The sequence below is a fragment of the Sturnus vulgaris genome, chromosome 1 (assembly GCF_052056855.1).
Source record: "Sturnus vulgaris isolate bStuVul1 chromosome 1, bStuVul1.hap1, whole genome shotgun sequence".
Classification (NCBI taxonomy): domain Eukaryota; kingdom Metazoa; phylum Chordata; class Aves; order Passeriformes; family Sturnidae; genus Sturnus; species Sturnus vulgaris.
In genome coordinates this window covers 37,766,172-37,791,190 of record NC_142243.1, presented here as the reverse complement: position 1 = coordinate 37,791,190, position 25,019 = coordinate 37,766,172, and the positions used below count along the sequence as shown (strand labels likewise).

General features: G+C 36.6%; 1 protein-coding gene across 2 annotated transcripts in view; it reads right to left on the bottom strand.

Moving 5' to 3' along the window:
- Positions 1-3,486: 3,486 nt before the first annotated feature.
- Positions 3,487-25,019, bottom strand: part of KCNH8 (potassium voltage-gated channel subfamily H member 8) — a 173,195-nt gene continuing 151,662 nt past the window's right edge. For both annotated transcript variants that reach the window (XM_088164006.1, XM_014883348.2), the window contains exons 12-16: positions 22,874-22,912; positions 20,815-21,173; positions 16,859-16,965; positions 15,701-15,777; positions 3,487-5,062 (exon numbers count right to left, since the gene is read on the bottom strand). In XM_088164006.1, the coding sequence (XP_088020132.1) occupies positions 4,352-5,062; positions 15,701-15,777; positions 16,859-16,965; positions 20,815-21,173; positions 22,874-22,912 (1,293 nt within the window). In that variant the 3' untranslated portion in view covers positions 3,487-4,351. The remainder of the gene's footprint in view (positions 5,063-15,700; positions 15,778-16,858; positions 16,966-20,814; positions 21,174-22,873; positions 22,913-25,019) is intronic.

The window sequence follows — 25,019 nt, the reverse complement described above, 5'->3', positions numbered from 1 at the left end:
ATTAGAGTAAGTTATTTGTGGTAGACAACCAGCCAATGGTCAAAGCAAGGTTATCACAAGAGCTGGTTATGAGTTCTGAAAAAATGGTAAGTATTTGCAATACGAATTTGTGATAAGAATTTGTGTTTCTTAAATTGAATCTAGTGAGTACCATGGTCACAAGAAAAATGCATATCTTTAATGATGTGTCTGAAGCAGAAGGCAAATTTCCTGCTTCTGGTATTTTTGTTTGTTTTCCAGTGCATCTTTTTCATGTTTTCCATTCTTTTTCCCATTCTCAGTGAAAGCAACTGCAGCATTGTGAGAATATAACTGTGCAGGAGATTTTGGTTAGAGTCCAGTGGTTTACTGCCTGAGTCTTGACAGAGACCAAATATGGTGTCCTATTGCATGACTGAGTTCAGTAATTATTTAGTTTATTAATGGCAGACTTGGGATGATTCTTAATAGAAAAATTACCAGGAAATGAAAGACATGGTTGAGTTTGATGAAGTTAGAGGATATAAAGTTGAATAAGTGAGAAAAAAGACAGGGAAATAAATAGAGAGGGAAAAAATACAGTTACTGTACAGAAGAAGAAATTGACAGTGATGGTAAATGCAAGAAAGGAAGAAAATGTAGCAAATTTAGCAAGTAAACTGATACAGAATTAGATGAGAAGAGCAATCCTTAATGAAAAAAAACAATTTAATTTTTTTTTTTTTTTTTGAGTAAAGCTTAGTGTAAAAAAGAATAAATTCAATTGTCTGAACCAGGTGGTTGGATGTTAGGGTGTGGGATGCTTGCATGGATTTTCAGAGTGAGAGTCTTTTGAAGGTAACATGTAAATATTACAGTGGTTGTTGAATAATCCCAGATATCCTCAATGGCCACTCTGTGTGTGAAATTATTATGTCCATGACAATCCTGCTTGGATACTGTTCCATTCCAAAAGTATGTGCCTTCATATTTGTCCCTGTGAATTTTCATTGCACCTTCAAAACTGAAATTTTTGCAGTGGTTGCAGATACTTTCCAACAAAAGCTGCTTTGGGAATGCTTTTCCTGGGACTTTCATACTATGATGGTGTCAGGGAATTTGAAATATACAACCCTTCAAGACCTTCCTCTTTCCTTACTTGATTTTGGCCAGGTGTGTTGGGATTTTTAATTTGCTTCACACAGCTCCTCACAGCAGCTGGTATGGGGCTATGGTTTGAATTTGTGCTGAAACAAGGTGATGAAAGAGTTTTTGTTACTGCTGAGCAAGGCTTACACACAGCCAAGGCTTGTTCTATTCCTGCCCCCACCCACCAGCGAGGGGGCTGGGGGGTGCTCAGGAAGTTGGAGGGGACACAGCCAGGGCAGCTGACCCCAACTTACCCAAGGGACATTCCATACCATATGGTGCCATGCTGAGCATATTAAAGCTGGAGGATGAAGAAGGCAGGGAGGGACATTTGGAGTGATGGCATTTGCCTTCCCAAGTCACAGTCATGCATGACTGAGTCCTGCTCTCCTGGAGATGGCTGAACACCTGCTGCCCACGGGAAGCACTGAAGTCATTCCTTGCTTTGCTTTGTATACATAGCTTTTGCTTTCCCTGTTAAACCATCTTTATCCCAACCCATGAGTTTTCTGGCTTTTACTTTTTCAATTTTGTTGCTTATTCTGGCAGGAAGGAAATGAGTGAGTGACTGCATGGGGTAACATGGCTGGGGATAAACCAAAACACCTGGCATGACCTCTTGCCTTGTCTGAAGTTCCTTGAGCTTTACCCTGGAAGGCAGTACACTCACCTGTGTGATGCCCATCTTACAGAATCTCTGCAATTCAGGTGTGTTCCTTGAAACAGTGGCCAATAAAAATGGTATCATGCTTGCCAGCTTTGTTTGAGATGTGTTTGGCAGTTGCAGAAACAAGGAAAAATTTAGGACAGATATTTGGTGCTATTTCTTTATAATTACTGCACATGCACTTTTTTTAATTTGAGAATTAAATGTACAACAGTAAAGCCAAGGCTGCATATGCAAAGAGGTTTTTTTGTGTTTCCACTGGCCTTTTTAAACTTTCATGCAAAACTGACGCAAAAACTCCAGGACAAAATATCTGGTTCTAGTCTCATGACACCAATGTTTACACTGGAAAATAAAAAAAAAATCAGTGCCAAAAATCTTAATGCATATGCATAATGGTTTATATGTCATAAAATTAGAAAGCAAATGCTTTCTCCAATTTATATGTGTAATGGAAATTGTTAAATGATATTGAGAACTAGGCATGGTGTGTTGGTGCATTCTCAGTCAGTAACAGGAATATGGGAGGCTGAGGAATCGGGATTGTGGACAGCTGTGCAGCATGTGCCTGTGCATCCCGAGGAACTGTGCCCTGTGGTGAGGACAGGAGAGGACTGTGGCTACGGGGTGCTGAGGTGAGGTGGGGCTCCTGCCCTGGGAGTGGGGAGCAGGCAGGCTCCCCCAGCCTCCTGCCCAGTGCTGAAGTGGGGTGGGCGACAGCAGATGGCTAAAGGCGAACCAGGGCTGTTTGCAGAAATACCATAGACCTGTACTTGCCACTGTATTTGCTGCTACCTCTTATTATTTTGTTATTTTTAAAAGTTCCTGGGATATTCTTTATTTAATCATCACTTCTCTATTTATCCTTAAACTAAGTAAAATATGAAATAGAGGGAAAGTAAGAAACCCTGCATACAAACACTCACTTTGAGGTGTAAACACACTGGCGAAATTAAGCCCAAAATGGGAGATGACACTTCATCCCTAATTTGTACCAGTGGGAAAATGGCTGTAAATTGGGTACAGAGTATCAGCTGGGGTTTGTGCTCCTACACACAGCCAAATGTTAAAGTCTTTGAAGTTTTCATTAAAAAAACCCACTAAGACAGCCTCTTAAGGAAGTTAAACCTAAATCTATGCTTTGTAAAATTTTTAATTTGATAACCACCAGTTTGCATTAATTATTAAATGTAATTTAGTTTACTTATCCGTTTAGGACGTTTATTTTGGCTTGCAAGCAGGTTTGTTTTTTTTTGTAGAAAGTTTGCTAAAGGATATGTAAATATGATACAAACTGTCCATCTTTATATAGAAAAACCAAAATTCCAATGCAAATCTGTAGCTTTGGTTGCACTGTAGTGATATGTTTCTGGATTAAATAATTTGCCAAACCTATAGTATCTCTTTTAAAAAAAATTCTGACTAAAAATCAAGGCTAGTTTTTAGAGATGAATTGAAAAGATCAATTAATAAATGTTTTAATCTTATTTCTTTGATTTGGACTTACTAAAATTGTCATTTTCTCCTTTAATATTCCTCAATTTGCTCATTGGTTTTCATTCCTTTGAATTTTCTTAGCCTGATATAAAGCCCCTAAACAGTAATATTTTTAAATGTTGACTTGGTCTTACAAATGACAGGGCAGTACTAAGACACAAACCAAGAGTACTTAATGTTATCAGTATAACAACTCACTTTTTAAGCAGTGATGCCTTATTATAGGATACAATATTCCAGCTCTTTTATTTTTTTAAATAAAATAATACCTTAATTTATTTGTATTCCACCAGAATGAGTACATTCATTGCAAATTGCATGCACATAAAAGGGAAGCCATTTGTAAACTACATGATATCTTAACAATAAATAGTATTTGATCTAATACATGATGGTAGTGCATTTCTTGTTAAAACTGCAAGCTTTTACCAAAATGAAACCAAACTCTTATTCTCTTTATAAATATTTTAAATAATTTTTAGGTACATGTTTCATACCAAGTATATAAAAATAGTATTTTTAGATAAATTAAGAGGTTTCATTTACATGACAAAGAACGTGCAACAACTAAGCACTCTCTAGCAGCTCTATTTGGTTGATTGTCTAGATGACATGCAGCGAATATTGTCCCTTTGCCTTCACAGAACTGACAAAAAGACCAGCAGGACCCACAATCACCTGAAGCAAACAGTGCCATAGATATTGTTTGGGAACAACAGTCAGACACTCAGGGAAAACCTTTGCTTCCATGAACAAAAGCCACCCACGACAGTTCTTTGTGCTAGACTTCCAGCTGCTCTGACCCCCAGGGTCTTTGGACTATCACAAAAGTCTGTCAAACAGACAAGTTATATCTGTACTCAGAATGTTTTTTCAACATGCTTCTAGAATCTAGAAATTTATTTTTTTCCTATAGTATGAACCAACATTGCCTTTTCTCACTTTCTTTAAGTCTGAATTTTCATGTTCGTATGTCTCCACGATCGCCAAAACAGAGATCAAATAAAGCAGTCATGCAGTACTCTTTAATTTTAAAACTGGCAGCTGTGGAATATGCTTTGAGTACCACTTCACTGTTTCTCATACATCTATGGCTTGGCAATCTTTATCTTTAACATCCCTTGTGCTTGTTGTGATGTCTATTGGGAAATCTGGGGTCTGTGCAGAAGTTACTCCGGCTGTTCCTTCCAGGTCCCACGATCCTGGCAGGTTCTCAAGGCTTAGAGAGCTGATTGCTCCCTGGCTAAAGCTCCCTTCCTCTGATCTGCTGGGCAGCACTAGGTGTAGTGATGTCTCTGATGAAGAGCATACTGAAGGAGAAAGGGTTGCTGAAATAGACTGAAGAGGAGTCAGGGTAGTGTCTGAATGGGGAGAGGTGCATCTTAAAAACTGCAGATTGTCTTTCTGAATTACCTGATACTGGGAAGGGGAATTTTGAAGGCCTGTTGTATAATAAAGTTCACCATCCATAGAATTTTGCAGGTTGGGTTCAGTCCTTTGGGGACTGCTGCCTACAGAAGACAGATCTGTATTCCAAATGTCACATAGTGTGTTTCCACGACAAACTTGTGCTTTGGTGCAAGTGAAGTTCCCAGCTTGCATGTGTGAGCAAGGTTGGTGTGCAGTCCAAGCCACTCTTGACTGCAGACTATCCATTGTGGGACTTCGAGATATACTGTGCACAGCACAGAATCCTGGAGGCTTCTGGGATGTGAGCAGGTTTTCCAGAAGGTGCATCACATTCTTCATATCCTTACGTAATTGTGAGACTTCTTGACTTAAAGTTGTCATCTGTAATGAAAGGGCGAAATATCACAGTGTTTATTCATGCACCATGCCTAAAGTATGCACATACATCCCTCTTACCTTTCTAGCAATAGCAACATTGATTTTTGGCACAGTGTTTCTACACTAAAGAAATACACTCTGCTACCCTATGTGTGGGAAATAGTCCTTCGAGCTACTTTAGTCCACCTGATTTCAAATTAAATATAAAAAAATGGTCATAGGGTCAGAACAGATATAGTAGGGCATCAATATTTTCTTGATCAATCATTAAATATTTTAAACCATAAAATTTTATTAAACAATTTCATGCTGATAAATTACATAAAAATGAGGTCTTGTGAAATCTTGTTTAGAAATACATGTGAAGTATACTGCTGTCTTCATAGAAAAATAAAAGAAATCCATACTCTAAGTTGTTGGGTACAAATAGTAGTTATATGAAAATCTCGTGGACTACTACTAAAAAGGGAGGAAAACTAGAAACTCTAAAACTCACTTGCTACCTTTAATTATTTAAAAAATATAGAAGATTTTGAAACAGTTTGTTTCCATGCACTTTTGTGTATGCTTGCAAGGTACTACATATACATAGATAGTAATCCATTGCACAGATTTCTCTGGTGTATGTGAAAGAGGAAGAATCAGATTTTTTATTAGACCTTTTTTCTTAAATGCTGAAACTACTGCTAGCATCCATTTGGTTTCATAAAGTACATGAAGTCTTTCCTCAACACTACTGTTTTGGGTGGGAATCAGATTGGCAAGTTCTGAATTTGTATTTTAAAGCTGACTGGCATTTCAACATTAACAGGGACAGTTTTAGGCCTTTAGTAGGATGTTCTGGGCAGTGAAAAGTCTAGCTCAAACATAAAAGTAACCCACTAATTCTTTCAAAGGGTAGAAATTAATTTTTTCTCCATGATAGCTATCAATCTATTTTAGGTGAAAGCACTGTCATTATCATTAAAATAGAGTTTCTCATACTGATACTGCTCTGTTGAAAAAAAGACATGACTGCACATTCACCTTCAAGCCACACGTCAAAAAGCAAAAAAGCTAATGCAGGGAGACTTTCTTTGACCTCAAGTGAAAACACAACTGATTAGATGACCTACACAGACTAATTTTCATTGTTCTGGCAGGATAGCTCTGAAGAAATCTGCTGGAAATACATTTCAGGCTGAGTTTGATTGTGTTACTACAGGCATAATAATTATAAAGAAATTTGGAGAAGAAAGTAGGAAGCTCCAATAAAGCTCCTATAGGTCTATGTATTTTTCTCTGAGCTTAGAGGTCAAACCCAACATATGGTTTAATAGTTTTGTAATGATTGCACTGCCTCTGGAGAGAAAATCCTTAAAGGGAGGAGACTCTTGAGTAGCAGGTGACAGGATCTCTGTGTCTCTGCACTTCTCTTTCTTTCTGCCATGTTCTCCAATTGAGTCACAGTAGATTGAAAATACCATGATATCCTCTTCTGCCAGCAGAGATTAAGCTTTGAATGCCTGATAACGTCAGTTAATGTGAGAAATTAAAATATATTGCCAAAGTGTTTTGTGAACAGGCTTCCTGTAGGGGTCAGAGCAGCCAGTGAAGGTTCTTGGTACCGTCAGACTGTAGGAAAACACAGTGAGATTTCTGGATAAATCAACTTCACAAGAACTCCTATGTTCTGTTGGACCCTGGGAGATTATATTGCGAAACTTTCAAAAGCTTTTTTGGGGAAGAATGGAGGATGACAGACAATAAAATTCATGGCTATCTAGATTCAGTGGTCATCAGTTATTTTTAGGATCATCACTGGCCCCTACACATAGTGGATACAGCAAAGGTTTTCTGTGTATAATTTCTCAGCTTGCATCATTTTTTCAGGGCTTTCTGCAGGTGTGAAAATAGAAATATTGACACAACTTTATGAGTATGTACCTTACCTAAACTACGAATGAATGCTGTGTGAAAATATCTGAAATTTAAAAATGTCTTGTTTGATTTGATCCATGTTTTTGTTTTCCATTTCTCATTGCTTATGAGCTTTTTAGAAGTTTAATCATCATTTACCATGTTTCTTTTGCCAATTCATTAAGAAAATACAGCAAAAATCAATCCCAGCATCAGCACTTGTGACAGCCCTGAATTTCTGTTCATTACAACTTGCCCTAGTGCCCAGATACTCTATTTGTGATATATCAGCTAGCTCATACAATGGTGTCTTCTCATCAACTTGCTCTTACACCAACATAGGAATTTACCTGATAAACCCCTATAAAGTAGGCTTTAATGGTTTCCAGTAGCATGATAGTCAGAGTAGTTATGCCAAACTTAATTCACCACTACCAGTTATCAAGACCTGTTTGGATCTATTCTGGATGTCACATACACAAAATAATATGTCACTTTCAGGATTTTACAATTACAAGATTAAACCTCAAGTATCTATATCACTATTAAGTATCATGTCTATTCTTACAGTTCTATACATGCATAACATACTATTAGTGTTCTTACCAATGTTACACCGTTTTTGCTACTATTTTTATACCCTGCAGAGATACCTGAGCAGATGCAAATAAAAAGGTGTAAATGGGGAAAAACGTTATCAGTACTATTAACAATTTCACAGTGCTTAAGACAGTGGAAAAGAACAGGGATTAAAAGCCATAGGAATTTTAAGTCTATGAAAGAGAAATTGCAAGCAGTACAGTTTCCTCCTGAGGAAAAAGGGCTAATTCCTAGCATGCTGTAAAGCTGCACTCTTTTCAGGAGCTCACCGATTATTGCTAGGCAAAACAGCTACTGGTACAAATGGTTCCTGCTGTGCTAGGCAGACAGCTTTAAAATTATCTCTGAGATCCCAAACATACTTGAAATGCTGCCTTAACACTTCCTAGGACTTGAAAAAGATACTGCAATGTTTCTGGATGTAGAAACTGGGTTTTATACAGATTGAGCTTCAAGCAGCAAGAGGTGCTTCTCAAAGTGGTTGAAAGCAGTGTGCTGATGCCTTTTTTAGTAGATTATGTTATCAGGAAAGAATATATTCAAAAGAGGGGTTAAAATAAATTTTTTTAGTAGATGTATTTAGTATTTTCAAATTTGACAGTTTCAGAAGAAAGAGTATTTTTCTTTACTACCAGTATTAAACTGTTGAACACTTTGAGCATTTTATTCCATTTAATTAGGTACGAATGGTGTGATGTAGGATGATGATGATGATGCGTATTGCTTTGTTTAAATGGCTAAACAGATTTCTTTGTTTTTCCATTATACATTCCAATATATCATATTTTAAAGAAAAATTTTCTACTGGAATGCCTAGCTGTCATCACTGTTCCTGGATAAATCTGAAACAAGACTATTTTCTGATTAGAAGTTGATTCTGATTTCTACATATTTTTCTCTCTGTGTTTACTCCCTTTTGAAATTCAAACTTCAGACCCAGATATCTTCCCGCTGTGACTCTTTCTGAACAGCCAAAGAAGTGAAGGTGAATATTGGCTTCTTGAGAAATGGAAGCTGCATTTTGGCTAAGTGGAGGAGCTGCCTGGCTTGCATTGCACATGGCAGCTTCTCTGTTCCCTTGCTTGGTCTTTCATTGTTTCTTCTATTCTGGTTTTTCATTTAGTCAGGGAGATTTTCAGCCAGAATGAGTTGTTTTTGAAGGCTCAGATTGGCTACTGGTACTGGTATTCTGCTTCTTATGATTCTGTTGTTGAATGAATGAATGAAACAAGAATCGAGTGGAGGCAGACTCTTCACTGATCATCCATCAGCAACTCTGTGGCCATTGGTATTATGGTGACAGACGTTTCTGATTTAATGGCTTTAGAAACAAAGCTAGCTGGAGAAGGAAGAAAAAAATCCAGTGCAACTAATCTGAGTTCAGATTAAATCTATAGGATTTGTGCAATGATATAATGATGCAGTTTTAGTGAAATAAATCCAGGAATCTGGAAGGTTGTGCAGTTGCTTTACTGTATAGGAGTAGGAAATTTGGTCGTTTGTCTGCTGATTCTCTAGCCAGCTCTTTGGTAGTTCCAGTGCCCAGTTTGTCTGGGTAAATTAGGACACCAAGATTATTGCTATTAAACACGTAAGGATAAATGAAAGAAGTATAAAGGACTGGATTATTTAAATATATTCAAGGTAATAGGAGTCCTATGAAATTCAGTCTAGAAAAGGGGTTCCCAAACTGCAGTTTTAATAATAATTTGTGGCTCTTCACTGAGAGTGAGTCTGACAGGAAGAAGAGGGGAGGAAGAGGGGTATGAGAGGAAAGTTGATTTGAAGTATGGAGCACCTGTCCTACAAGGAAAGGCTAAGAGAATTGGGACTTTTCAGCCTGGGAAAGAGAAGGTTTTGAAATAACCTAATTGCAGCCTTCCAGTACCTGCAGGGAGGCTACAAGAAAGATGGAGAGGGATCATTTACTAGAGCATGTAATGACAGGACAAGGGGGAATGGCTTCAAACTGAAAGACAGTAGGTTTTGTTTAAAACATTAGGAATAAATTCTTTACAGTGAGCATGGTGAGGCACTGGAACAGATTGCACAGGGAAGCTGTGGGTGCCCCATCCCTCGAGGTGTTCAAGGCCAGGTTGGATGAGGCTCTGAGCAATCTGGTCTAGTGGAAGGTCTCCCTACAGGGGGATTGGAACTGGATGATCTTTAAGGACCCTTCCAACCCAAACCATTTCATGATTCTATGGTTGTTGGATGTGGACTCTGCCTTCAGGTTGGCAAAGAATCAGGATGGTGTCAGCATAATGGTGGCAATAAGAAAATCAGATTTGGAAATTACTGCTTCAAGGAATTTAAAAACTACCAGGGATAAACTGGCTGACAAGCTATTGATTGAGAGAAAATGGAGAATTGTGGAAATCCCAGGTGGCTGGGAGAAGAGAAGCATATACTGATGAAGGGAAGCCTGAGGTAGTATATATGATATTGGGCAAAAATATTAAGCAGAGACTTTCTATAAGCATCTAAAGAAATAGTTAAAAGACAACAGGCAACATTATGTTCCTTAAGAATAAACCATGGCAAAACTATAATTCTCTTCTTCAACTGAAAAGCTGTTTTAAAATGCAAGAAGAAACTTTAGATGTGATATACATCTTGTCAAAAGACTTCTAAGATGTTACTGTCTGCCTGACATTCTTCTAGAGCTACAAGAAAATATGAAGGGGGCATAATCACCAAAAGCTGGATTCTTACATGATTGGAATGATTTACGACCAATAGTTTGCTATCATCCATGTACATTTTAAGATATTCTTTGTAGCACCCTATCCTGATCTGTTTTTGTTTAATGTTTATTTTTAATGTCTAAATGGAATTCATGTTCACTTTTAAATATCAGTAATATGAAATTCAAGAAAGATAAATGTTAAACACCACATCTGAAAAGAAAATATCAGAGGCATGAATATAATACTCTGCCTATGCAGAGTATTATAGAAAAATATCTGTGGAGTTCTGAATGACACTTCGTGGGTATTAACCATACTCTCAGGATATACAAACAGCATATTTTCTTTAATTGAACTCTAGAAGAGGGTTTTCTTCACAAGGAATTACTAAGGCTGCTTGAGATTGTGTATTTTGTCAGTGACTTCAAAGATGTAACCAAAGACAATTCAAAAGAAAATGATACCGGGGAGAGTTTTTAACAAATGTAACAGGTGAAGAAAGTCAAAAGGGATTTTGTTTGCTGAGATCGCTGAAATAGCATGTTTCTAGAATAAATTGACTTTAGAAGGAGAACACCAATCAACTTTTTCTTATGATCTTCTAGGCAAAAAAGAAAAAGCAGTGAACTTATGAACTTGCATACCCACAGGCATTGACATTTAGATGTTGGGAAAATAGATCTTATGAATACAGGAACATTTTGAAATGCCTATTATAGATTAACTGGATAATTGTCATCATCTGTCATGGTAATCATATTTTTAATTCAAATTTGAAGTCAACTTTTGCTGTCCAGTTGATTTGTATACTGCATGGCTGCCTCTTGGTTAATTCCTTTGTCTCAGGTGCCTTTCCACCTGAGTGCAAGGGACACATCACAGAATATAGGATGTATGCCGTGTATGTACATATACCCATTAAACTAACATTAAAACAAGAAAAAAATGTTAGGAAAGGCTTCTCTACAGCTATCAAAGTATGAGAGTGCAGAGACAAAACAAGTTAGAAGTTCTTTGGAAACATGAATGTCAGTGCTAAAAGATATATTTTTTAAAATCTCAGTAGACGAAGTGCGTTTACTCTACATGTATTGTTTAGAAAGCTTTTATTTCTTCATACAGATGATACTTGGTTTTATCTCTTGGCTTTAATGTGAAATTTACATCGCTAAAATCCAAAATTGATAGATTAGTTTTAATAGTTTTCATCATCTATAAAGGTCATTGGTTCACTTTTTGGCTGCATTTTTCTCAACTGAAAGATATTTTACCAACCAAATCACTGGGATAGATTGCTGCAAAGTAATTTCTCTCATGCAATAATATAGTTATGAACTTGTTAAGAAGAACATTTATTTAATTACTTTAAGTCAAGTGAGTTCATTATACGAACCCTCAAGTTGCAAATTGAACTTTAACAGTATATCCCCTATGTAAAACTGAAAGCCTGATTGGCTTCACCAGAATTTTTTAGTGGCCTTGATTATCATTTGCATATATTTTTAATATTAATTTTTTTTTCTGTACTGAGAGGAGAATGGGATTGATTTTTGGCAGCTGGATTTGAAATACATTTAAAAATAATATATGTATAAAATTTATGATTTGGAAAATAAACATATTTGTTTAGGATTGTTCCTTTTGTTAGATGAAAGTTAAATATCCCTGTGAATATATTTTCTCTGTTCTGCATAAGTGCCAGATGCTTAGAGTATTTTAAGTACTTGCATTTAAAAAACCCAAAATTAAAAATAGCTGCATTTCCACTAAGTGCTCCAATGTGGAGCTAAATAGAAGGCAATTATCTAGCTGAAAACCTGACCCTATTCATATTTCCTCATGTTTGTTTGTTTTTCAGTTGAATGGGAGAAATGTGAGTACTGTGTTCATGATACTGTTTTAGTATTGTAATTGTGGGATCTACTACTGTGGTAAAGCATGGAATCAGCCCCCAGATTTCTGAAGCTGAGGGAGACTGCCCTGAAGCTGGGTTGCATATGAGGAAACCAGGGGACATGAGAAGCAATCTGAGTTTGTCTTCATGCACTGCATCAGATGGTCTTTTTATGTGAGCTCAAAATACTCATGTTTTTGAATGGAGAATGTGTACATGGATTAGGGGGAAAAACATGACTAAATATTGAGGTATTTTTTATTTTAACTGGTCTGTTTTAAATAATTCAGGTTTGGGTTTTTCAAACTGAATCAAAGTAAATGTGTTTCTCTACCCTTTTCATACAGTGGTATTCAAATGATAGAGATTTAAAAGCCTAACAGGATACAGGTAATGGGACAGTGATAGGCAGGTGCCTTGATCTAGACATCCTGGCTGTCTGGATACCTCAGAAAATCTGCTTAGTGGTTTCATACTTTTACTTTGTGGGCTCCTTGGTAGTTATCTATGATTGTATCAGGTAAATGGTGCCTCTGAAAATATGCTCAGTGTTCAGATGCACTCATTTGATCAGGCTTTGCAGACAAATGCCTTGGAAAGACCATGTCAGGTGTACAGATCTCTCCAAAGGAAGGACACAGACTTGTAAGGGAGAATACTCTACCTGAATTCTTGCTCTACCTAGTTTAGAGCAAGTCTTTGAATCAAGCTTTCTCCAGCTCAGCAAATGCATAATGCTGATAGATATTCAGTGACCTAATTTTGAAACTGTTGCTTAAGTAAATCTGTTTTTACCAGAACAAGAACCTGAACCCTAGCTCTCACCTGCCATATACTGAAGTTACTGAACTATAATGAATGTCATGCCTGCTTTATTCAGTGATTATTTGTTCTAAGTAGACAGGACAAACTTAGAAGAAGAGAAAGTAATCCTGTTCCACTCTACCTTACAGTACTGGAATGGAAGGAAATTCTTGTATCAGCTTGAATCTCATTCAGGCTCAATGAGCAGTGAAGTTAGGTGAGGAAGGGAAGAGGATGGTTAGCTGGCCAAGCAGCCAAACCATGGAGCTGTACAACAGAAATTAGGGGTGTGTTCAAGTTTGTCTGACATCCACTGTGCTGACTCTGGAGACTACACTCCTTAGAGGCAGTCTGTGCATCCATTACTAAAAAAGTTAACAAATCTGAGAAGTGAAACCAAGGCACTGACTTCTGTTATTCTGTTATTAGGTAAATGAAATGGCCTTTGGATTATGTAGTGAATGCCATATACCTAAAATACTGCCAAGATCTCAGTTGTATTTCTCAACTGCATATAGCTAATTTTGTAGATTTTTTTCTGGGGTAGCATTTTGCTTTGCTAACAAGAGACTGTATTGAAAGTCTGAATGGAAAGAGACATCTTTTTTCTTCCCATGGACAGCTGAAATGTTTCTAAGCTAACTAGTGAATGCTTGTAATGCAATTGCCTTTCATGGAAGCAGATATTTTTGCATTTGTTGATTGATTACTGATCTCCACTGGAAAATGTATTAATGAGAATGTTTACTGCTGCTGGCTACTTGTGACCTGTTTTCTCATATTTTCTTTAGCAGGAAGAGACTGCATGTCTTTAATAGAGAACTTTGTTTCTGACTCTGCTGGTATTTTAGCTACTGCTAGATGTCTGCTGCAGCATCAGTGATAAGTTCCCAATACTGGTCATCATCAAATGATGGAATAATGAAAGCACTGGGTCTACAACTATTCTACACTTGATACAACAACAAGAAGCCCCAAGCAGCAGCTTCTGTGGATCAAGAAGTCTACCCAGAGGCTCATTTGGGTAAGCACCAACTCTATAATATCATTTCAGAAATTCCACCTGGGGCATGTTTGAGTACTTGTAGAATATGCTGTTAAGCAGCCTTTCAGTTATGCAGTTTTTCCAATGTAAATTTTGATCTATGGGAGGACTTGGAGGATACCCATCCATCTCTGGGATTTAAGAGTCCACAATATTACCTATGAAATCTAAATCTAGTCCTAGTGCCTGTGTTATCTTAATGTGAACAAGCAAGTTGTGTAACATTTTGCTCAGATAGTATTATTAGAGCAAAATTAAATTTGTATGTGGAGAGAAATGACCTTGAATATGTGGAGTTTTTTTTCTTTTTTTTGATTAACATATTGCCCTGCTCCAAGATTTATTTATTTATCACTTTTCACCAGAAAAGCAATGAGAATCCCAGAACTGTTCCAGTTGAAATGTTTGTTTAATCCACAAGATGCCTGCCTTGGAACATCTGTCACCATGATATATTTTCCAATTGCCTCTTGTGGATAGCCACATAATACATCCTCCTATTTTAAAAATTACTGTCCTAAAAAGGGATGAATCAATATGACTTGTGTATTTCAAAAACATTACATAGGAAACATAATTTTCTGTCATGATGGTGGTGTCAGTGAAAAATCGTGAAGATGTTTTTTGAGTTCTTTGACCAAGTCCTATAAAAACCATAGTTTTTCATGACCCAGAGTCAATGGGTCATGAGACTTTTGTCTGAACTCTATATTTGACATACAAATGAGATGATGCATTCATAGTAACTAACTAACCATGCATGCAGTCTTAGCTTAGGATATTTGTTATCTAACCAAGCTAAACTGACTCAGAATGAAAGAGATTCCCAAGTTCAATACTTTTTAAGTGGGAAATAATAACTAGATTAAATGTACACAAGAAATAAGGAAAACTAAAACTAAAACTTGACATTTCTGGTTGCCAAAGAACTCAGGGAAGAAGTGAAACTGTGTGGTGGGACTTACGTAAATGTTTCCTTGTGTGGAAGTATAAGTAATTGTCTCTAATATTTTCACATTGAAAGACAGAGTAGATTGGGAACAGATTTTGGTCTTGCAGTACAACTGTGAAGTTAGTCTGATGTTTTAATCTTGTTAGCTAAAGTATTGCTAAGGCTGCATAAATGAAACAGTTTAGCCACAGAACATCTCCTTGGTGTTGGATTGATAGTTGATTACAGGTTTGAAGTTACTAAAAGGGAGGGATAGAAAGCACCACTGAACACTTTTGGTTCTGCATTCCTCAGGTCATATTGCTTGAGCAGGAAGGGATGATGTTCTCTTTCATTCTAAGTAGAACACAGGTAAAGTTATTTGAATAATTTTATGTGAATTGGAACATTAATAGATTTGCATTTCTTTCAAGGAAATTCTCTAAAAGCACAACATGCATCAAGATAAGAAAATTTGGGAGAAGGAGCTTGGGGCAATAATCAGAGGAATGAGACAAATAGAGGCATACCCAGAAGAGACTAAAGCCTAAGAAAATCAGATACACTAAGCTTACTTTGGTTTTAGCCCTAGCATGTGACACAAACCTTTATGAGGGTTTCATGTAGAAAATTAATCTGAGAATGAGTTAAGAGCCCCAGTAGTAATCTCATCCAGTTGTGTAAACTCATTTATAACACATTTATCATATTCCTGAGTTTTCTCCAGCATTTCTTGAATCATTATTAATATCCTTCAACCCCCACAAAATCTTGTTACCTCATTATTAAGCCTGCTGATCTGCTGTTTGGTCTCTTCTGCTTTGATAACGAGCACAGCAGCACCAATTTCAGCCTCTGAAAATAATTCAAGTTCATGTAAATGAGAAGAGTATAATCACTTGGAAACGATAATACTATTCTTGCACTTAACCAATGCTTGAAATTTAAACCTGTTTTCCAGTTGGCTAGAGTGAAAATTAAACTATGTGTTTAATGTTCATGATGTTTGAGAGAAGTGCAATTAATAAAATCCATACTGCTCTCTTCACTCTGGACCTGAAAGGAATAAAAATAACAATCCTGGTGCCATCCATGTTACAGATCGACACTTTTTAAAAATCATAAATACGACTGAATTTTAATTATTATTTTCCTGTTTGGCTTTAAGAGAAACAATATAGGTACTTGTTACCCCCATGATAAAGGTACTTAGCTATGTGGGGACGGGTTACATCTAAAAGAGGGGATGTTGGAAACTCCTATTTTAATATTTTTTTCCCCCATCTTGGACAAGTTCCACTGGTATGTGGTGCTACCTCATCAACCTTTTCAGGGTGTAGGCCATTTAAGGCTTCCTAAAATCTGTTGTTATTCAAGGCTTTCACTCTCTTTAAAATCTATATACTTCCATATCCCTCCACTTTTCTACATATCTTTGAAAATGTTAAGAGCCAGGTTTACATATGGCTCTTAATGAACTGGGTGTTTGGTTTTTTTTATTTGTTTGGGGTTTTTTGTGTTTTTGTTATTGGGGTTTTTTTTCTTATTCTATGGCTTATATTTTTTTTCAGTTTGATATTAGAATGTTTTTATATTTTGTTTATGTTTAATTTTGTCCTTGTGTTTAGAACTTTCCATGACCAAAGGTTTGGGAGGGTAAGGCAGATTCTACAATTCTTCTGGTAAAGCATAATGTGTGAAAAACCAGTTCCCTCCACAAACTGTTTTATCATGACTCTCTGTTAGCAGGAAAACAACAAGTGATCTTTAGGACCTTGTTGTATATTTTTAGAATTGTGGCACTGAAATGGTACTGAGAATACAAATATGTTTAATCTATCTCTGCCACTAGTGAGGATCAAAGAAATGAAGGGGAACAAAAAGCAGTTATGAAAACTCTCTTCTCTAAAAAGTGATTTTCCCAGGCAACACTCACCTCCAGTTGTAGGAGATAACCTGGATTCAGGCCTGAGCTGATCAGAGCTGAAGTCAAAGGTTTGGCTTTCTTCGTTGTGGTTTCCATCCTCAATCCCATCAACAATTCTGTTGAGAAAAATTGGAGTAATGGAATAGTTTCATAAACATGTTCATAATTATGTTGTAAAAATTACTCCTAAAAGGCACATTTTTAAACAATGGTAAATTTTTCACAACATTAAGTTTGGAGAAAAGCAGAACCTATTATGTTGGCATAACTTCTTGTGAGTCACTAAAAATTAAAATTACTGATAATGAAAGGAAGGTAAGGCCAAGTATAATTAACTGAGCTATCAAAATTTTCATTACTTTTGCAGGATACTCTGGACCCAATCCAAAACTACATGGACTAGAGTTTGCTTTTCATATCTACAGTAATCTGTTGCTGTTCTTGTGCACAACCTAAAGAGGCTTCACTATGCTCTTGTGCTTCTTGCACATAATCAGGCTCTTATATTAGGTTTACTTAGGCAGAGCCTAAGCCTGAACATAATATATTTATGAAAACATCTCTGTTAACTTCAGTCGAAAGTGTAATTTCCATGCAAATAGTTATTCTAAATTTCTTTAAAATGAACTAGCTCGGGCAGGGCAATCTTATTTGCCAGTTCCGTATAGGAAGATGTGCAGACCAGTCTGCAGTGCCCCAGTTACATTAAAAATGGTATTGCATCTGACTACTGGAAAAGGTATTTTTGCCAGTTATTTCTACCCATGCACAGCAGTTATCTCTAATTTGCAGTGTCAAGAAAGCCAAAGGACAAAAAGCAGCAGTATTTCCTATAATAATCAAGTTCTGCATGCAAAGAATAGAAAACAGGTATTAGAGGAATCAATGCACAGTATTAAAATGTGTAATTGTGAGTATTTTCTGTTCTCAGTTAAAATAAATTGTGCTATAATGAGAACTATTTTAAAGTCAATGAAAGAGAATCATATAACTGCCAGTTGACATCTATTTCTTGTTTTGTCCAGGAACAAGCTTCATATTCTGTCTTACAGCAGACAGATGTGTTAAATACTAATCTGAAAGAGCTAAGATAGAAAGTTCTTAGCCTCTCAGTCATTGGGGATAAATTTGTGATGATGGAAATTAGAATTTTCATCTAATAAAGGTATTTTCAGGAAAACTTCTTGACCAGAAACGCCTGGAGAAAGAAAGAACAGACAACATAGATATAACAACAATATATCTGTGATGCATTTGGCTTGAGAGACCCGTGTAACTCAGACCTCTGCATGCATACCATGTGTTCTCATCTTTTTTGGCTCTTTGTGTGGGTTTAGCTCTCCAGGTCATGTCTGCGTGTTCCTGATGCCAGTTGGATGTTACTAGACTTGATTCTCATCTTAATCAGCCTCTGGTAGAAGAGGAGACTCAAATGTGGTGCTTGAGTAGCCCTGGCCTATACTACAATCTGCAGCTGAAAACCAGAATGATTACTTTGTTTGAAATTTGCTATAAAATGTGTTTAATGTCATTTGGCCTCACTGATTCAAAAGGCAAATTTTAAACACCAATATCACTTTGGTAGGTTTCTAATTAAATAAAATGCTAACATTTTAACTGCTTTTAAAGCACACAGGAGAAACCTTACTCAGATGTGACTTGGAATTTATAGTTGCTACATTCTTTATAGTGTTTAAAGATTCAGACTAAAAGGAAATTATATTAGTAAAAATACCTAGTTGTGAAGTGCCAGGCTTCTATGTGGGAAATAGGCAATGTGCATTATGCTTATTCATATACAAAGAACTGGCTGGAGAACTACATAACCTAGTAAATTGAAAACATGAGGGGACAAAGGCAATTGGTAAGCCTCACCCCTCTCTGAATCAGCTATTGTACAGCCCAGAGTTTTCTCCTGAAGACAGAAAACTCCACTCCTGGAAGCCAAAAAAGTCAGAAGAGATTATTAACACGTGACCTCTTCTGTCCAGTTGCTTATTGCTAGAGTGCACTCCTCCATGTGGGTCTGAGGACATTCAATTACATAAATGCCTCCTCCTAGGGCTGCCTTGATTATCACTTACGTTTTCTTCCTTTTGGTGCTCATCCACTTCATAGGCAGTACCCAAAAAGTAATTGGTAAAACCAGGGCTCTATTCTAGAAGTTAAAATTCTAGCTTCTGTTCCTTGCACCAAGAGCTCTTTAAAAATTTGACCCAGTGTCTGGGCTTTATTGCTTTCACTGTAGGGTACAAAGAAAGAACCTGAAGCACCTGTAAAGAATTCTAGTTTCCTCTAGGAAACATCCACAGCAGGTTTCTTAAGAAACTGTGGTTATACACCTCAGAACAGCATTGACTTGATATTTCAACCAGAGTCCTGTCTTTCCCTTGCCTTCCCTTGCCAACACCAAATATAAATGAGGATTTTAATTAATGTCTTATTTTCTCCTTAATGCTTACAAAGAAATACTTGAGGCTACTTTTTAAAGTGGTATTAACTCATCAATTTAAATATTCTAATAATATAAACTCCTTCTAGGAGATAACATGAAAATGTTTTGTCTGGAAAAAAAAGGCTGAAAAACATACATATTGGGCCATTTTCCAGGCTATTAACATAATTAGTCTGCAGTTATAAAATTATGTATGGAAACAGGAAATAATCTATGAAAACATTCTTTTTTTCGTATTTCCTTTTGCAGCCTTGGGTGCCAATGTCTGGTTGCATAAGTTCAGAGCAATAATGAGCATGACTACATTTCAGCAGAAAATATAAAAAGTAGTTGTTCCCTGAATTACCACTTATTATGTGAATGACAATGACCTTTAATCATAGCTGACAGGACCAAATTCATATGAGATCTAGGAAAAAAATGAGAAAAGATCACATAGTACTATATTTTAGTTGGTATAATGGTATTTTGTCAAAGGTTGGACTTGATCTTGGAGGCATTTTCCAACCTAAATGATTCTGTGATTTCTATGAGTTTATGACCAAACTAAAATTGTTTTGTATCCTGTTACTACGTGAAATGTGTCTGTACAAATAAAATATATGATGAGAGGGAAAGGGTTCTATATAATCTTCCATGTCCTTTTTATGATTGCATCTCTAGGGACTGGTGCTTTGAGAGAGTTAACCAAATATTGCTCAAGCTGTGGCTATTTCACATTTGCAATAGCAAATTCTTGAAACTTCCACTCTGCCTCTAATGAATAAAGGAAGTGCTTGAAAATGTAAACCACTTCAATTTATAGAAGTCAAAACTTGAACTGGAAGATGAACTACTGTATCTCCTTGTATATATTCTTGTGATTATTCTACAGAACTGGTCCTAAAAATAAGATTGCACTGCAGCAATTTAGGAGCAAGTCACATAAATCACTTATAAGTAGCGTACAAATAAAAAATTGAACTATTTTAAATTGTACACTAGTAATACTTCAATAAACTGTTATATGATGCTTCTTTATGTCAAAAGACACAGCAAAACAGATGCTAAACTCTGTATTTAATAACTGCAAGACTTCCATTATCAGATTTCCTTTCTCTAATGAAAAAACCTCTAAATATTTTCCAAAATTGCTAGGCAATTGTTTTTCTTTACAGTTCTCTACTCCAGTAATTTTTTGCATTTTCATGGTTATGCTATAATTTTGTCTACTTGATTTCTAAATTTTTGTATCTCTGATGGACTCAATACTTCATACTGCTATTGTGGGAATGATTATTATAGACAAAATGATACCATAAGGTCAGACTGTTTAAATAGCCATTTTTGCACTTGCTCATTTTTTTACTGCCTTTTTTATGGGTAAAAATACTTTAGTTTGCAATAAAGTTCTAAAGTCATAATATTCTGAAGTATAAGGTATTAAATAATAAATCTTAGAGTATCAAAATCATGATGTTTTTAATAGGAGTTACATGATGAGAAGAAAATGACTATTCATAACTATTACCTTGGGCTCAGATCTGGCGGGCCACTGGTGGTCAGTGCTGATAGGTACAATTTAAGGTTTTTGTCCTTCCTTCTGGAGTAGTAATGGAGCTCTGTTTCATGTTTGGCTCTTGAGGGGTTTGAGCTGCAAGCTCGGATGGGGGAATGGAAGGGCACGGTTCCTGAGGCCAGCTGCTTCAAGTTTCTCCCGAGGTGGCTTTTACTGATTGCACTCTTCTTCTGCTGAGAACTATTTGTGCTTCGTGTATCAATGGGTGAAAGGGTGTTGCTTTCTTCTTCTCCTCCCTCCTCTTCCTCATCTTCATCTTCCACAATTGAAGGGAGTCTCTTCTTTATATTTCCATTTCCCTTGAGCTCTGTCTAAAATAATAAGTAATATATACTAGCTTAAAATTCAGAGCCTGATATTGCAGAAACACATTTTTTCTGGTGTTCAGTCTGGAAAAAACCCAGACCTAATACAGCTTTCATTTTTCATTAGGGAGAGCTCATTTGGAACTCATCCATAGCCTCATCTATGGCTATATGTGCAGACACAAGAAAAATACAAACAAATTTAAAAAGGTCACTTGTGACACGGTCAGCAAACTCACTGCAATATGTTTTGTTACCAAGAAAGAGTACATAACTAGTTCTTACAAGCTATTTGCCATATGTACGCTTGAGAAGATTAATTTTGTTTAGCTGAAGCACTATTTCTTGAATGTTATGCTACCAGAATCTTGGTGGGCCACAGAAAACATCTGAGGCTGGCAATTCAAATAAAACCACTTTTTCATATGGAACCTTTTGTGATGTATAAATAGCATTTACTCCAGTTCAGCTCAAGCTCAATGGTCTCTGTGTCCTTCTTATTTTTGTAACTGAATTGCCAGAATGGCAGACAGACTTTTCAATTCAGTCAAGGTCCCATTAATGCACCAACAGCGTGACAGTTTGGGCTTCAAACTGAGTCATCAGAAAGCAGAGCTACATCTGGTTTTGAAAAAAATGTAATTTAGATGCTTGATTCTGGAACCATGGAAATTTAGATGCAACATGGACCTGGCCCCTGTAATTTATGAACTAATTAAAGCACAGTGTAGGAGATCAATGTTATTTTTTGTGGTAACAAAGTATGCTGATCATGAGTGCTCACACATGCCAACATAGACAAGATCAGACCTTAACTCAGAAATAGTGCCATTTATTCACATGGTACAACTTACTGTATTGGTAGTAGGTGAATGGCCTAAGGCAGAGCCAGGTTCCAGGTCAAATTAACAAATCGAATGCAACTTCATGGTTTCAAAGGGAGTTGTTGTTTTTAATTTATTTATTTTGTTTTCCAGGCCTTAATCAAGCTTTAATCAAGCTTGATTAAGGCACTGTTAGCTTTAGATAGAAAACCTCAGTTGACCCTGCATAGTCAGAGTCCCACATTCAGGCCAAGTCAGATTGGCTGGGTGGAAATACAGATTTGGGGAATTAATCCAAATATTCTAAGCCCCTATTAGCATCTGTCTAAATGTTTTGCAGCATAGGTTTAATTTTGCTGTGTGTTACAGCACACTTTCATTGAATGTATGCTTTTCTCTTGGTATATGACAGATTTAGTGAACTGGGACCTTTTCATTTGAGGTATATATGAAGAGATAAGAACTCAAAGTTGTGACAGAAGGCATGTCTTTATAAAATAGAAAAACCTTGTTGTCAACTGTAGTAGTCATTCAAAGGCTGTCATGATAAATTGTACAGGACCTGGCACTGATAGTGCCTATACTCTGTAGAAAATGAGTGTTACCCGTATTTAAAACTTTAGCTTGGGGAGCCATATATTTAAAATGTAGTTGCTATAGGAGGATATTCAAATTTAGCAGCTGGGAAAAAAGATCATAAGCTGTTACTCATAAAACGGGCAGTGGCAGAACTATCTGCAGGATACTATTTAAATTCTCATTCTGAAAAAACTGAAGCCTGTTTTCAAGAAGGAAAGGAAGGAGTTCTCAAGCTTTGTTCTGGTTATAATTGTGTGAATGTTCAAAGTGAAGCTTGGCATAGCTAAAATGTTGTCAACATACCTGGGATAGTGTAGGCTTGTTGGATAATTTTGATATTACCTGAAAAAAAAACAAACCAAAAGGGTAGGAAATATGCACATCTGCACAGTATGGCTTCCAACAGGATACAAACATCTAAACCAAAACATTTATGTCAATACAAGAAAAGACACTAATGATAAAATGGCTGTATTAAATTAAATGGTGGCATAACACTGAACTAAGGATAATCCTTTCAAAGAGGTGCTGTGAGAGAAAAAAAAATGTTGTTTCACGTTAAATAAAAAGCAAGTTAATGAAAAAATTAATATTTTACTTTAATAAAAAAGAAGATCAGGACTCCAAACCTGTATATAAATGTAGACATGTAAAAGCATGCCTGGTAGGTTTCAGAGCTGGTTTGATGGAAATGCAGGGAGCAGTGTTCTGCTTTTGCCCTGCTTAGCTTTAGCTCCTGTGCCAGCCTAGTCTCAATGTGAAGATGAATTAAGTATCTCCAGCATCTCTGGGGAATTTTCAAAAGCAGTGGTGGGATTAAAGAAAGTAGGAGCAAGATACTGAGGCAGAGGAGTCTAACCCTATTCAAGGCCATAATATTTTATTTTCTCGAATTTCACAGAAAGTAAAACAAAGAAAAGGAAGAAGAAAAAATTATGCAACTTTCAATTGTAACTACTCCTAATAAAATCCACTGGAATTGCTGAATAATATCTGTTGTGAAAATTCTGCTGTTTATTTGAATGTCCACATCTTGACCATGGACGAGTCTCTGACAACCTATATACTGTATTTATATGAATATTTTAGTCTGCCAGGTAAAATTTTGAGGAATTATATTCAGTTTTCCTAAACCCACATATCAAGGCAAGAAGTGTTTAACTCATCAGTCAATTTATTTTTCTCCAAACATAGGCAGAAGTTAGGTGCTTCTGAAAGTCATTTGAAATTTTCAGTTTGTTTGACAAAATTCTTCAGAAGTCCTAATAGGCACAGACTGGAAAAGAATAATTGTGTGTGTTTTTTAAATTTTTATGATTTTGTTCTAAGTCTTTCAGGTTAACCTAAAAACTGTTTTGTAGTGAGGGTACTAGTAGTGGTATAATATACAAATACAGAACATTTAAGTTTTCATAAGCAGAAATCCTACTGCACAACAGCAAGCCAGTAGCAGATCATTAAAAGTAGCAATAACACTCTAATAGCTGTCAAACAGAGCAACTGCAATAATTAAGTTATGTAAACAAAATAACTGCTGTGTTCTCACTAGGTTAGATAAAGTACTAGATGATATTAGAAGAGGATGTGATGTCAGATATTGAAATCTCAAAAGTTGCATTGTAACCTAGGCCAACTGAAGAATCAGTGTCTTCTTCAAGATTCAGGATGAGAGGAAACTAGAAACGTGCTAAAATATTAAAGTCAGAATTAGGAAGTAGTACTGGCCTGCTTTGCACATATGTTTAAGATATTAATTTAAAATTGTGCCCAGAAGTTTGCTTGGCTTCTAGGAACAGGTACAGTAGGAATGTTAAACAGCAGCCTTAATTAAAATTCTAGGCAAATTCCAAATATTAGCAGCTTCACAAAAAACATCTCAGAAAGTACAGAAAGTATGCACTTTCCTGCTGAAAGCTTTAGAAGTGACTTGTCATTTGTAACGTGGGTGAAGATTTCCCTCACTTTTTGTTTTGATGTTGGTATTTTTCCCACCTGAATACATCTTGACTTTACATCTTGAAAACATACACAAAGAAATCGTGATATGGCTTTTAAGCTGCATGACCAGTTGCTTGCACTGTGCCCTTGCTTCTGGACCTCCCTGGTGCTCAGCACAGGAGCCACAGCCACCCATCAATCCCACTCTGCTCTGTATTACCCTGGCTTGGTCACTGCACAGAAAATAGGGTTAGTGGCAGCACTTTGCTGCCTTGTGACCTTTCTAAGAGAAGGGTAAAGGAATTTTTGAAGGCAGGTTGCTTTTTGCAAGGAGGGGAGGAAGTCTTCTCAGGAGGCTGTGTTAGAGAAAAGAAGGGCAGGTACGAACACGGAGCACATGATGTGACAAGTTGCTTATCAGACCTCCTGTTTCCCCAAACTAGCTCCTTTAACCCACTGGGGACAATTTCAGTCTGAAAATATTGATATTCTAAAATAAACTAGAGGCCCA